General features: G+C 40.7%; 1 protein-coding gene across 2 annotated transcripts; it reads right to left on the reverse strand.

The window, feature by feature from the left end:
* Positions 1-189: 189 nt before the first annotated feature.
* Positions 190-12,930, reverse strand: LOC102309449 (probable serine/threonine-protein kinase DDB_G0282963). Of its 2 annotated transcripts, XR_001336410.2 has the most exons (8): positions 9,012-12,930; positions 7,291-8,845; positions 4,486-4,514; positions 3,910-4,038; positions 3,220-3,286; positions 3,011-3,118; positions 2,440-2,628; positions 2,222-2,310 (listed from the first exon to the last, which is right to left on the reverse strand). XR_001336410.2 is itself a non-coding variant. In XM_014334597.2 (7 exons), exons 1-7 carry the CDS (start codon positions 9,128-9,130, stop codon positions 1,681-1,683), a joined length of 2,637 nt encoding a protein of 878 aa, XP_014190083.1. In that variant the 5' UTR covers positions 9,131-12,930; the 3' UTR covers positions 190-1,680. The 2 variants fall into 2 exon arrangements, 1 of the variants encoding a protein (XP_014190083.1); XM_014334597.2 differs by lacking the exon at positions 2,440-2,628 and having other exon boundaries at positions 190-2,310.
* Between the last annotated feature and the right edge of the window lie 1,085 nt (positions 12,931-14,015).

A 14,015-nucleotide genomic window follows, 5' to 3' on the forward strand; every position in this document is an offset into this window, starting at 1 on the left:
GAAGCCGGGGATTAAAACACAACCTTCCAACTGTTTTTTTTTTTTGCTTGTTTGTTTGTTTGTTTGTTTGTTTGTTTGTTTGTTTGTTTGTTTTTTGCCATATAAAAACATGCCATATATTATTTGAATTTGACAACAAGAAAGTGAGGAAGAAATCATCAATAATGAACAAATGTTTGTAATCTGATATACTGCATCAACAAAACTATCTTTATTGGTAGAATAGATACAAATACACAAAGAAGAAGTATTTTTAATGACAAAATGTAGAGAGAGATTTAGATTAAAACAACATTAATACCAGAAGAATGCTAAGCACAGAATTAAAGGAACACATCGATTCCAGGTGTACACGTGCTGTTAAGCTTATCAACACCATCACAATAGCTGTCTTTGTATTTTAACTGTACACATTTGTCAGTTACATCAGCTTGAAAGGATTTTCCCAAGTCAACAATTCCATTCAATCCAATTTTATTCATATAGTGCCAAAGCACAACAACAGTTGCCTCAAGGCACTTTACATTGTAAGGTAAAGACCTTGCAATAGTACAAAGAAAACATTTCTGAATCATAATATTTGACTTTCTTTTTATGATTTAAAGACCTTTACACTGAATCTCTGGACATTTACACAAACCAATCAATGCACAGTAAACTCAAAATAGTATTTTTCATTGTACACTTATTAATTTTAAGAGGTTTTCACATGAGGGCTATTTAGACTGTTTGAAAAATCCAAAGCAGTCCCTGAAGAGTTATTTTTACACAAATATATAGCAGAAACACGAACAACTGAGTCTGGTTTAATTATTATGAACAAATGTAGATTAAAACAGTCTCCAGTGACACTGATGGTACAATAACCTGCTGCTTTAAGAAAGAGATGCCTTGACTCGAGACTTAAGCGGGTTCCAAAAGGGCATTAGCTTCCTTAATCATGTTGTTTTCTCGATGTCACTCAAAGTCATTCACTGAATATAGTTTCATTGTTGACTCAGCAGAAGGCCTTGAGGTATCCGGCTTTTAAATTCCCAGTCTTTCACTGTTTTTTAAATTTGTTAAAAGTGATCGCATTTGATCCCATCAGTGTCAATAATCTATTATCAGAGACAATTAAGCGCTTCTGTAGTCTGTATAAAGTGGGCAGCATGGTGACGAGGTGGTTAGCGAGAAGGTTCGATGTGCAATTAGTGGCGTTAGGTGAACTGGTGATTCTAAACTGGCCCTAGTTGTCTCTCTGTGTCAGTGCTACGTCAGACTGGTGACCTATCTGCTAGGAAAGGCTCCAGCTACCCCCATGACCTTTTGCCTGCACTATCAATTTGGAAGAAAACTAAAAGGTAAAAAAAAATAGACAGTAAATTAATACTACAGAACTTATACATAAAGCATATTTTTAATAAAATAAATGGTTATTTTGTTATTTTACTGCCATTTTTCTCCGTTTTTTATGTAGCTGTGGCTCTTTCTTTCTTTTTGTGTATGAAAATCTTCTGACTATTATGCAAAGCCCTCCTTTGTTGCTCACAGATAGCCTAAAATAACATAATGTTCAAGTTTTCTTAACCACAGCATTTTCAAAATACAGTATTTCCATCTGACAGATATTCATGAGACACATGAATAAATGCACATTTCGAAGCATTAAGATGAGCGTCCACTGTGCCTGTGGCATTATCACTCTGTTACTTCTGCCCTACACTTCTGCCCACTCTGTTGCTCCTTCCTTTCACCAGCCTCCTTGTGTAACTGCAGGTGCTGCATGAAATCATCCAGGATCTGCTGGGCTGACACAGAGTTCACATCATCAGTGTCCTGCTCCAAAAGAGTTACCTTTAACTCTTCCTTCCCGGCCCAGTTATCACTAGCTACATGGCCCTGCCTGAGGTCTGGAAGGGTGTCAGCATGATTAGTGGCCAAAGAGAACTGCTGTTGGCTTTGGGGGTAGATAGGCTGTGGCCTGGCAGCATAACTGGCAGCCATTTTCTTATAGATAGCAGTGCTGATCTCAGCCACAGAGAAAGGCAGGCTGTGGCTCGGCTCATGCTGACCCGAGAGGCCGCACTCATTTCCTGTTGCTGGTACACTCTGTTTAAAGGGTGTGAAAGCTGTGACCCTCTGTGGACCTGCCTCTGGTTTAGTCAGCCAATCATGTGCTGCTTTGTCTGCTTTAGGAGGGTGGGGCTGGCCATCTGTTTGCTGAGAGGTGGCAGAATGGCTGTTTGCAGCAGAGGTTGTGAGAAACTTCTGTACAGCCTCAGCGGAATCAAAATGCTTCTCCAGTAGTTCCTTTATCAAGCATGGCACCTAAATTTAAGAATAAATATGTATAAGTAAACATTACTCTTTACATTTCAAGATTTGAATGCATCTGCTTTCAAATCTAATTCTGTTGCTTTAGTAACTTTGAAATATTTGCTTCATAAACAGCATCACCTCAGTGCTTCATCATAGTCTCTGGCGCAACATAGCATCTTTCATTGGTTGCTATGCGTTATTTAGCATATTTCAAGGAACATTTAGCTGATTATGCATGTGCAAGTTGATGGACAGCTGTGCTTCAGTACTTTGTTTGCACTGACTGGAGATCCAGATGAGTAATGTCTCCTAATATGCTGCAAAACACTACAGGGAAACACACAAATATTATAGATAACATGTTGTGCTGCCACTCTAAAAATACATTTATTAGTGTACAGTGGCATACACATGGCACTTTGCGTGTTTACAGTATATAAATCACACTCAGTATCATGAGTTCCTCAAATAGACGACAAACTATAATGTCAGTTGTACTTTTGCCTGAGTTGAAAAATTAGTTGTGATATTTAACTCTCTAAAGTTGAAGATCTCTTACATTTTATGTTATTTCTGGTTATAATGAAATGATAAACATTCAGTATGTCCATAGGTTTGTCTGTAGGCATTTCGCATGAATCTCAGGGCCTGAGGCCTACTGAGTAGAGAGAAGTGTGCACTGATGTCCACTAGATGTCAGTGTGCTTACATTAATGTTCTCCAGGGCTGCAATGGTCCTGTGGGCGTCTTCCAGCTCTGAGCTCAGGTTGGACACACGATTAAGCAAGTACTTCCTTTCACTGCTCAAGCTCTCGGACTGCAAATGCAAAAAACAAGGGATAACATGCATGAAAGTCAAACGATGCGTTTCATTTTATAGATTATTATAGATTTTTTATAAATCTCCAGTTTTCTCACCGCTATGTGCAGGTGCTCCCCCAGCAAGTTATTGGCCTGCTTGGTCCCAGTATGTGTTTGCAGAAGGCTTCAAAACAAGAAGGAAAATATGTCATTCATCTATTTTCTGCACTAATAGAATTAATCCAAAATCCTTAAATTTTATTTTTAACACAGTGCATAAAGGCCCATTGTCAAACGTATTGCCTGCACCACTGCAATCTTTGAGTCAAGTCAATGGCAGCTGTTTGTCAAGACAAATGTCAACAACAAACTCTCCTAATAAACTTACAACAACTGACGCACAACTCGTGTGCAGCGTGAGGCGACCATTCACTCCAGCTGCAGCAGTCTGCTGAAGAATGTTTGGTATGTGCCTGACTGCCAGCAGCAGTTGTTTGGTTATAAATATGGGCCTAACAGAATCTGGGTGAGTGTGAAGACGCAGTTTATATGTCACTGAATTTCCACCCACGCAAGGAGGAGATCTGTGGCCTATGCTGTTCATCCAGAATGTTCCACTGATCAATTCATCTATAGGAAGTGTTAAGTAAAGCCAGAGATTGAGTTCATTCAATAGTGGCTCTGGAATCAATATGTGTGCACACGCCCTCTTGTAGAGGCAAGCTCAGTATTTATTTATGGACATGAGTCAGAGAGTTTAAGCAATGCACAGCCATCACGTGTGTTTTGAATTCTGTTTAGCCTAACCTTTTGTATTTCTCCTTGACATGACTGAGCTCGTCTCTGGTCCTCTGCAGCTCTGCCTCCAGGCTCTCAATGCAAACCACTGTCTGCAGCAAGTTCTGGTGGAGATCGGCATTCTCCTCCTGCAGTGCCCTGAACACAGAGGAAGAATTAGAAACAGAGGGATGTGTCAATTGTGCTTTTTAAATGAAATGTCAAAGATTTTAACATTATTAAGGTAAAAATAAATAAATAATCATCAACACAACCCTGACAGGTATTACTGCTGATATGACAATTAGGGTTTAGTTTTAAAAGTAGTTCTAAAAGGTATTCACAAAGGTTGTTAAATGTTGGTTTCCCTGGCACAACAACATATTACTGACGACATATAGTTATGTAAAAAGGTTTCATAATGACACTTCATCCTGTTTTAACAGGAATGTGTGTGTGTGGGGGGGGAGGCATTAGTGTGATCAATAAGCACTGATCCATAACCGGATAAAGAGAGACAACCGAACGAGCCAGAGAAAAAGGCGTGGAAATCTGCAGTCAAACGTGACATGTGCAGAGAGAGATTATATAAATACAGACACTTACTGAAGATGGTCAGCCTCACACAGCACATCCTAAAAAAGGAATAGAACAAGTTTAAGGAGGGGGTGGCTGAGATCAGGCTGTAGATTCTCTGTAGACACAGGTATTTTTGTTTTGTACTGCAGAGTGTGTTAGTTTTTCCTTCTTGTAATCTTTGTTGAATTCATAATTAAGTTTAAAATCCTTCTCCTCAAATACAAAATCTTGAATAATCAGGTCCTGTCAAATCTTAAAGACCTCATAGTACCCTATTATCCTGAGAGAGCTTACTTGTAGGTCCTAAAGTTTTCATAAGTAGAATGGGAGCAAGGCCTTCAGCTATCAGTCCCTTCTATTATAGAACTAGCTTTCAGATCAGGTGATCCTGAACCCTCACTTAGTTATGCTGCTATAGGGTTATGTTCCTGAGGGCTTCCCATAATGCATTGAGCATTTCTTCTTCACGCATTTCTTTTCACTCTCAGTATTGTTTATACACTGCTTCTGCATTTAATCATTAGCAATAATTAAAACTCTCTCCTATAGTTTACCTTTTGTCCTGGATCTCTCTGCTCGCTTCTTTTCCCCTAAACCCCAACCACTCACAGCAGAGGCTGTCCCTCCCTGAGCCTAGCTCTTCCAGAGGTTTCTTCCCGTTAAAATTGTGCTTTTTGTTTGTCACCATCACCAAGTGCTTGCTCAAAAAGGGCTGTGTGATTAATGAGGTTTCTTTGTAATACTGCAGGCTCTTTGCCTTACATTATAAAGCAGGTGACTCGAGGTGAGGTGACTGTTGTTGTGAATTGGAGCTACATATTAAAACTGCACTAAATTGAGCAATATGAGTGGTATTTCTCAGGGACAGGGTCCAAGATGTTTACAACATTCCATTGATAAAATACATGAATGCAAATATTTGACATACAGTTACATAAACATGCCAGTCTCAACAAACATATGAACTGGTACTACAGGGCAGTTTTCTACTCTAACCCTCATTCCCCAACCGGTCGTAGCAGATGGCTGCCCTTCCCTGAATCTGGTTCTGCTGGAAGTTCCTTGTTGTTACAGGGGAGTTTTTCCTTCCCACTGCCACCAAGTGTTTGTTCATATCTGATTGTGGGGGTTTTCTCTCCATTAATGTAGGGTCTTTACCTTACAATATAAAGCATTGTGAGGCAACTATTGCTGTGATTTTCTGCTATGTAAATAAAACTGAATTGAAATTATATTGACTGCAGGCCTCATTTAATCTTTTTAATGCTCAAATGCTTTGATATAAATTCAAACTCTAGTGAATACATAAGGTGCAAATCATAGATACTTTGACATGCAGTTTGGAAGAGCTGGGGATCAGACCAACAACGTTCAAATTAGTAGACAACCTGCTCTAACTCCTGAGCCACAGCCACCCTTTTGTATGCAATAGTGCATCCTCGGGCACCTATAGACTATAGGTGCATTTTGTATATTTTCACTTTATTTTAATTGGTTTTGTATGTTGTATCAATTCAAATTGTTAGTTCAGTTGATTATTTTTAGAGTGTTTTTAGTTAGTTAGATATAATAATGTTTTTTGTAGCAGACTCCTTAGTCTGTAAAATATGCAGTGTGATTCAAACATTTCTTGTTTTGTAATGTAAAATGAAACTTGAAGGTGTGGAACAGCTTTCAGCTTCAGTTTCCAAATATGAAAACTCCCCAAGCACCCTGTCAGAAAACCAGAACTTCACCCGCATTGTTTCATTTGAATTCCAATTGGCTGGATGAGGTCACATCACTTTCCAAAAACAACATAATTTCTATAACTATTCTTTACTATTTATATTCATAGGTGCTGGAGCCCGGCACGGGCTATATACCCGGGTTGGGTCACCATTTCATTACTGAGGACAGCTCAATAATAAACTATTGAGCTGTGGTAGACCTGTGCCAGAAACATAATCAATTTGTTCTGTGAGGCTAAACCAGGATGTTCTCCTTTGTACACGTACGTATATGTGAATTCAATAAAACAAATAAACCAAATGAGACCAGAATCTATACTGTTACAGCATGGAAAAAAGCAAAATTATGCAAGGCTCTGTGTGTGTGTCTGTGTTTGTCTATTAAGAACGACTGGATTCTACCTTCTGTATTACTCACACATTTTCCCATGAGGGAACTATGCAGATTTGTCTTTGTGATTGTATGTAGTTACGTCCCTTCAGGTCACAGAGCAAACAAAGAATCGAAACTGATATATCAAGGAGTGTCAAATGAATTTTCCCCTAAAAGCACTCAACGTCATTTGCTGCAATGCTGGAGAATGACTCAGCTTGCAATGCGCAGTGCTTGACACCATCCCACACGCCCTGTGACTCAGCAGCAGTGCCTCATTCTGCAACATTCTGTTCTTTTAATACAGATATCATTGATTTGATGCAGTGTAATGTGCGTCACACTTTGTTCTTCAGCAGCCCATCAAAAAAGACATGATTAATAATAAAAAAGAAAATAATTTTAGTGTTATATATTTATATAATGCTAAATAGAAAGGTGCTGGCTTTCTAACTAGAGCTTTGGCTCATTAGGACCCTTATATCTTATCATTTGATTCACAAATCCATCCACTGAAGACCACTGGCTTCTCCATCACATTGTTCATGATGGATCTTACTAGTTATACTAGTTAACTTTAACTTCAAAATGAAAACACATACACATAGCAATGGTATTAGCAGGGTATAATATTTTAAAGGTGGTGAATAACAGCTCATGATTGATTTGACTCTCTCTAAACGAATTTGTTTGTTGTCATTTTAGTGTATCAGCTTAAAGTGGACTTACCCTGTGCTGCTGAGAGTGCCCAGCATGTTGTGGCTGATGTCGACCACTCTGATCTGAGCTGTGGCTGGTAGCTGTGGAGGTTGTGTCCCTGGCCCTGGATGAATCTGATTTTGTGGATGAAGACTCAGATCCGACCCCTGCCTCTGCACCTTGGGCTGAAGTTGGAGGCGAGTTGCTCGGTTCTTGGTGACCAGAGTCTAGATAGGACTGTTGGTGGAAGTGCTGGTTATGTGGATGCTGGCTATGCTGCTGTTTTTGGTGGTGGTGGTGGTGGTGGAGTTGTTTGGACTGACTGGTTTCAGGGCTGGTGCTAGTTTCATCGGTGAGGTGAGGGCCACCTCTGCCAAATCTGTCTCCTGATGTAGGCCTCCTGTCCTTACGGTTGCTTCCGTGCTGTGGGCTTTGGCTGGCAGAGTGCGGGTGGTGACGAGGCGGTGGGCTACCGTGGTGGTTCCTCATGGCATATGAAATCAGTTTGTCAGGATTGGAGCAGTCTGAGTGTTTTCGAGAACTACTAAAAGGTGCTTTCTCCTGTCTGCTGGCCAGTTTGGGATGCTGACCCGTCTTCTCCTCTGGGGCTTTTCTGGTTTTTTTTGGTGGGAGCTGAGGCTTAACTGGGTTAGATGTGGGGGCTGAGGCAGATGTTTTTGCAGGAGTTTTATTATTATTATTAACACCCAAGCTGGTGAGATACGATGGACTTATAACGCTCTTTGTAATCTCATCTAGAAACGCAGAGAACTGTAATTTCTCCTGCAGAAAATTGGCCCTGGCTTGCTCTGTATTAGCTTGAGTAATTTCTTTACCCTTCTGCCCAGGACGTTGTTCTTTAGCAACTCTTGGGGACAACACCTCCATTGATTTAGACTTACGAATGTCAGTATCAGTCTCCTTCTTCTTGAGGATCCCTTTGCTGGGTAGCTGGTTTGAAGATACTGCTCTCTTGGGGGCACCGGAGACCCCTAAAAGAATGTTTTCCTCACTGAAAGCCAGACATCGGTTCAAACTAGCTGACTTATACAAAGGCCCATAGTTATTTTGCTTAGATTGTTCTCTTCCACCACTATCATTACTCTGAAAAAAGGCTTCATCGCTTCGACTGTGACCTCTGTCAAGAGCAGAAAAGCCAGTGTTCCCTCTTTGCTGTGAGCTTTCATGAAGCAGCTTGCCTTTTTTGCTGTGTTTGACGGTAGCGAAGACAATGGGCTCACTGCATTCATCTTCCCGGAAACCTATGCGCACATCTGGGATATTGGAGCAGGACAGAGAATGCTGTGGGCGCTCAGCATGGGAAAGAGTGAAAGGATCATTTGCGCTTGACTCTGTGTACCAGGAGGAAGAGGATGAGGATGAGAGGGAAGAAGAGGAAGCCCTTGAGAGAGTTACAGGGGTGTCATGGTCGTAAATGATCTCATCCTCTTCACTGTGGTGAAACTGACGGCGATAGTGAGCATCGTGGCGAGGGCTTTCATGGAGATAGTGACTGTGCTGATGGTGGCGAGGCTGTCCTCGGCTGTCATCTGTGTTCCTGTCAGTGTCATCAAACTTTGAGTACCTTCAAAACAGGGAAATTGTGTAAACTGACCATGTAAAAAGGGACTGTGCTTAGTATATTTTGTCTAAGGCTGCAGATGTTCGAGCTCAATAAACTTGCAGATTTAATCTTGCAAATAAATTTAGACTAAAACACAATTAGATATGTGTGGAAAAAGCCATCCTACCTGTGTGACTGAGTGTCTTGGCTATGGTGAAGGTGATGGTGGCGATGATGGTGGATTTTCCGTGGCTTGAGCTCATCCAGCTCAGCTGGGCTCTGAACCGGTTTAAAATACTTCTCCATGACCTCTCGCTTTCCTGGTGGTAGTCTGTCGATGGGGTCCTGGTTGGGATGACTGCACTGGTGGCGCTGAGGGTGATCCGTGTTGGTACTCTGCTCTTTTTCCTCTGTAAAGCTACAACTTATCTCTCGATGTCAGTTACAAAGAACAATCTTACTGACGAATGCAATCATTCTGAAGATGAAAAATTACCAAAGCATGCAAATTAATTTCTAATCTAGCTAAAAAGAAGTTCAGTCCTTAAAAGTCTCTTTAGTAATTATATCTTCTGTTAAAGGACTTGCATGACTATGTTTGTCTTCCTCAGGGTCTGGCTGCAGACTAATGGAATCATGGCTTGTGTGCAGGACTGTATGAATTCCTAGGTGGTGTTTTGACTTTGCATCACTTCTGATGTGCTAACAGCTGGGTGCTCATTGAACAAACTGAAAGAGCATGACCTTTGTCCTCATTCACAGACAAATGAATCAAACCCTGTGGAACACAATCTATAACTGGGCTCATTTAAACCGCCAGTTTTTGTTCTTTTTTCTGCTTTTTTGCAGAATGGGATTTGTCCATATGTTTGTTCTGCCCTGTGGGCCAATTTCAGGCATCTATCCTATTACAAAGTACCAATATTTATTATTACTTTGTTTTCACTATCATTCTTTTTATAAATATACAAAAAGCACATCTAAGGGTTAGATATCTAAGCTATTGAACTGCACAATGCTACCTCATTGATTTTAAGAGGTTTCCTGCAACCTTTCCACTGACTCCTTTGTAATTACATTCTCTAGGGATGAGCGGTATTGCAGGAAGTAGTGAGCAATTAGAAATTGTATCACACTATTTTTTATTGTGGCAGGCATCCACTTTAATTACGGTTGGTAATTTGGTTTGCTGTGTGTGACTGATGGGTTTTTCATCATCAGCTGCATTCCCCTTTATGTTCCTGTTCTTTATACAAAAGCTTGTTATTTGATTTTGTACAAACTCTGTTTCATCAAGATCAATATTGTGATCTAAAATGACACTGTTAGTTGAGGACTGACGTCTGCTCATTATAAAAATTTCACAGCTCATCCTCTAACACCCATATAACCTCCATTTCCACTGGCTTTCTGTTTATTTCCACAGTTTATTCTTCTGGGAGGGTCAGTCAAGTTAATCACATCAAGGTCCCGATCACCCTTTGGAAAAGCTTTGTTTTCCTTGATTATCACTTGAATGATAATGCAGGGGTTTTCAAATCGCTGCATTGCATTGACTGCACCCTTTGTGGCAACTCTGAAAGAGATCAATTCATTCGGATTCGGGAGGGGGCCTGAAAGTAGCCAGAGGACAGCTCCCCACTCTGGATTGTTGCTGATCAGTGGCTTGCCATCATAATAAACATAGCTGCTTAAGGAAAGTTGCCCAGACTTGATATAGCATTGATATAGTCAATGCTAAAAAGCAGTCCTGTTAATGTAAACACGTGTGAGGAACATGGTGATCCCATTGTTATCCGAGGTACGTGACTAACTGCACGCACCCTCTGCTGGTAAACATCGGGAACTACTGCTTGGATCTAGTAATTTTCCACCTTTCCTCCAGCAACACATTTTAAGGCTCTGGTTGTTTCTAGACGTTTCTGGATTTATCGCGTACACTTTTCAGCCTATAATAACATTAATGTCTGAATTAAAAATCAAGTTTAACATCGTACAAACTATGACGTGGAAATTCATGAACTGTGAAAGCACACTATACATTTGATTTAAAAAAAAAGACTGTAAACACCATCAGCTTTTTACAGTAGCTTCTAAATCTTACACAAAAAGAAAACCTTTATTGTACATTGGACATCGAAGTTAAAGGAGATGAGCTAGCTGTTTTCTTTTGTTATTCAATAAAAAAAAAAAACAGCATGTCACTGCAGTAAAAAGCAAGTAGATCCGACAACTCCGCTACGTTCTAGTTTGATCCGGTTTGCGGGGCCTTGTTACAGCTAAAAAAATATTAGTCCGCGCACCATTTCCCGTGACGTCAGCTGTTGTGACCGTTAGTTTTTAGTAGGATTATTAAAAAGGTTAATTTTTTGTTACAGTATACCTCGCTGTTTTGTCACTCGTGTGTTGGCAAATGGTGAAATTAAGTTTAAATTAACCAGAAACACCCAAACAACGTGTTATTTGCAACGATTATTAGAAGGCTTCTAAGAATAGAAATCTGAATTATTTGTGCCTCATTACCGAATTCAACAGTACTGCGTTTATTCACGGACACTGGTTCGTGTGTTATTTTCAATCTAAAGCTAAAATAAACAAATACATGGGTTTGTTTTTGTTTAAAAAAGGGGACTACTTTAGCGGATGAGTACCACATTTTCTTGTAGCCGTATCACTATAACAATATAAATAGCGCTGGTGACGCTGTCGCAACTTACACCGCGCTGATGCTTTTCCGTCTTGTGGTTGGGCGTTGCAGGTTGACCGTATCTTGTTTTTTTTCCTCCTTTTTTGATCTTTTGAAGTTCGGGTTTTGTTTTCGAAGCTGTATAGCCTTGCTCTATCTAGTCTAATGTTTGCGACAAGTTTAATTTTAGCGTCTTGAGCATTATTGATCATTATTTTAATGCAAGTACTTTAAATCTGTAGATGTAACGTGTTTTCGGTTTGTTAAACGCTTTTTAGTACTGCTTTATTGCAAATGATTAAGATTGTAGAAGATAAACACAAATTCTACTGAGTCAGAACAAAGGCCTGATTCTTTTTTGTTTTTTTGCCGAGGGCTGTTGAGCTAACGCTAGGCTTAGCCAGCCAAATGTATAAATTCGTGCTATCATTGTCAGTTATTCCGCAACAGTTGTTTTTTTTTTTAGCTGTCATGTTTAGCATTTGTCTAGCGGTTATCTTGCTTTTTAAAAATATATTCCAAGTAACCATTTTTGGTCATACTAACAGCAGTTGGCTCGAGATGGGAGCTGTAACGTAGAAACGTGTAAACGTCGTTTATTGGCTAATTCAATTAACGTCATGACGTAAGTAGATGGCAGTGGAAAAGGGAGTGGTCAGACTGACGGCCATTATCAGCCTTCACGTAGTGCTTTTCCAGAAGGTGTAGAAAGCTTTTAGCAACAAAATGGCAGAGGAACATTTTTCATACTTTTGAAATTTATAAGGCAGTGAAGTTAAGTGCCTAATTAGGTTCCTAAAGAGTACTGACTTTGCAATGTGGTCTCTAAGATTAGATCACAATGTAACTACAGTTGACTGAGTCTGTTAAATATTCGAAGATTCGTTTTTATTCCGAAGAAAGAAAATAAGGATGTCTTGTCGTGATCAGACGCAGATTATGAGAAGTGCTAGTAATTGTATTTAAAACGGAGGGTTTATGTAAGCTCGGAGGTGCTATCGAACTACGATAGACTAGACCAGCCTGTGTTTATTTAAAAAAAAAAAAAACATATCAGGAACAGATTAAGTAACAACAGCGTCAAAGAAGCAATGAAGACGTTTTTATTTTTGTTTGATAGCTGTTACTTGGATGAGGTCCTTACCTCTGTCTTTTCACTCTTATCCCATTGATCGGGGAAGCATTTTGCAATGCGAAGTTTTTTTTTATTTAATTTTTTTTTAATCGACATTTTCGCTCAGTTTCCATCAGTCATTAGACTTGAAGTTTCAAGCTATCAATTCTGCATTCAAAGAAAGAAGATAGCATAAGTCAAGTAATGCTGAAGAATGGAAGCTTATCTTAGAGCTCTAGTAGTAGCTCAAGCAATATCAAGTTCAGATTTATGGACTTCTTGAGAAGAGAAAAAAAAAAGGTTCATCACTTAGAGAAGACAGAAGATTTTTCTTTTTTTCTTGGGGGGGGGGGGAGATGGACTGAGTTATCACGGGGAGGAATGGACTTAGTTATTAGATGAAGATCGAAGGACGGCTTGGAGCGAGGTCGCGGGACACGGGGAGGACCACAGAGGAGCCAGCCAGGCAGGACAGGACCAGAGGGCGTGGGAGGACCAGTGTGGAGCCAGGCAGGACAGGACCAGAGGGCGTGGGAGGACCAGTGTGGAGCCAGGCAGGACAGGACCAGAGGGGCGTGGAGGGGAGGAGCAGAGGGGGCCAAGAGAGCAGGAAGCATCAGGAGCTGCCGGCCAGTGTGTACGCCAGAGGGAGCCAGAAACGCAGGGCAGTGTAGAAGCGCAGTGACCAGCCCCGATGCCGATCCAGTGCTGAGAGGGTGGGACAAGGGCGTGCAGACTTCTAGCGTCACAAGTTTAAAGCGGGGCTTTGGTTTGTATACTGGGTAGAGGTATTTCTGTAACACTCAGTATTTGGTTTTTGTACTTTCCAGAAACATCTGTTGTCGAACAACTTCTCGCACAGCTCTCTCTTCCTCTTTTCAGGCAAGCCGTGTAAAGTGTTTTGTACCGTGGTCACCCCTCCTGTTGTGCGCTGAAATGTGTGGTGGTGTCTGCTGTGATGAATGCCTTGGTAGTGTGCTGACGAGGAGCGTCTTAATGGACTTCTCTACCCCCCTGCGATCACAAGTAGTTTCCACAAGCGGAGGGAGAGGCAGTCCTTTTGTTGTTCGATAGGTCTTCCCCCCAGAGAAGTTTTCTGCATTGGAGTGTGAAAGTGGATGGTCTCCCATACGGCCAATTGTGTATTCGGCAACTCTTCGGTACTTCAGCTGCGCCTCTTTGGTACAGATCAGCTACATCTACCTCTTAAACCCAAGCTGTGAGTTAATGCATGGAATGTACATGTGGGTGTAACTATCCTGTACATTAACTCATCATTACATTTCATAAGTATACAGTAATGACTTCACTCAAAAGGGAATTTGCATTGAAATGGTAGTTGATCCTGGTGGGTAAATATTTTTGGCTTAAGGGGAGGGGGGATGGGGGGG

The sequence above is a fragment of the Haplochromis burtoni genome, unplaced genomic scaffold, assembly GCF_018398535.1.
Source record: "Haplochromis burtoni strain Fernald_Lab_line unplaced genomic scaffold, NCSU_Asbu1 Contig_4, whole genome shotgun sequence".
Lineage (NCBI taxonomy): Eukaryota > Metazoa > Chordata > Actinopteri > Cichliformes > Cichlidae > Haplochromis > Haplochromis burtoni.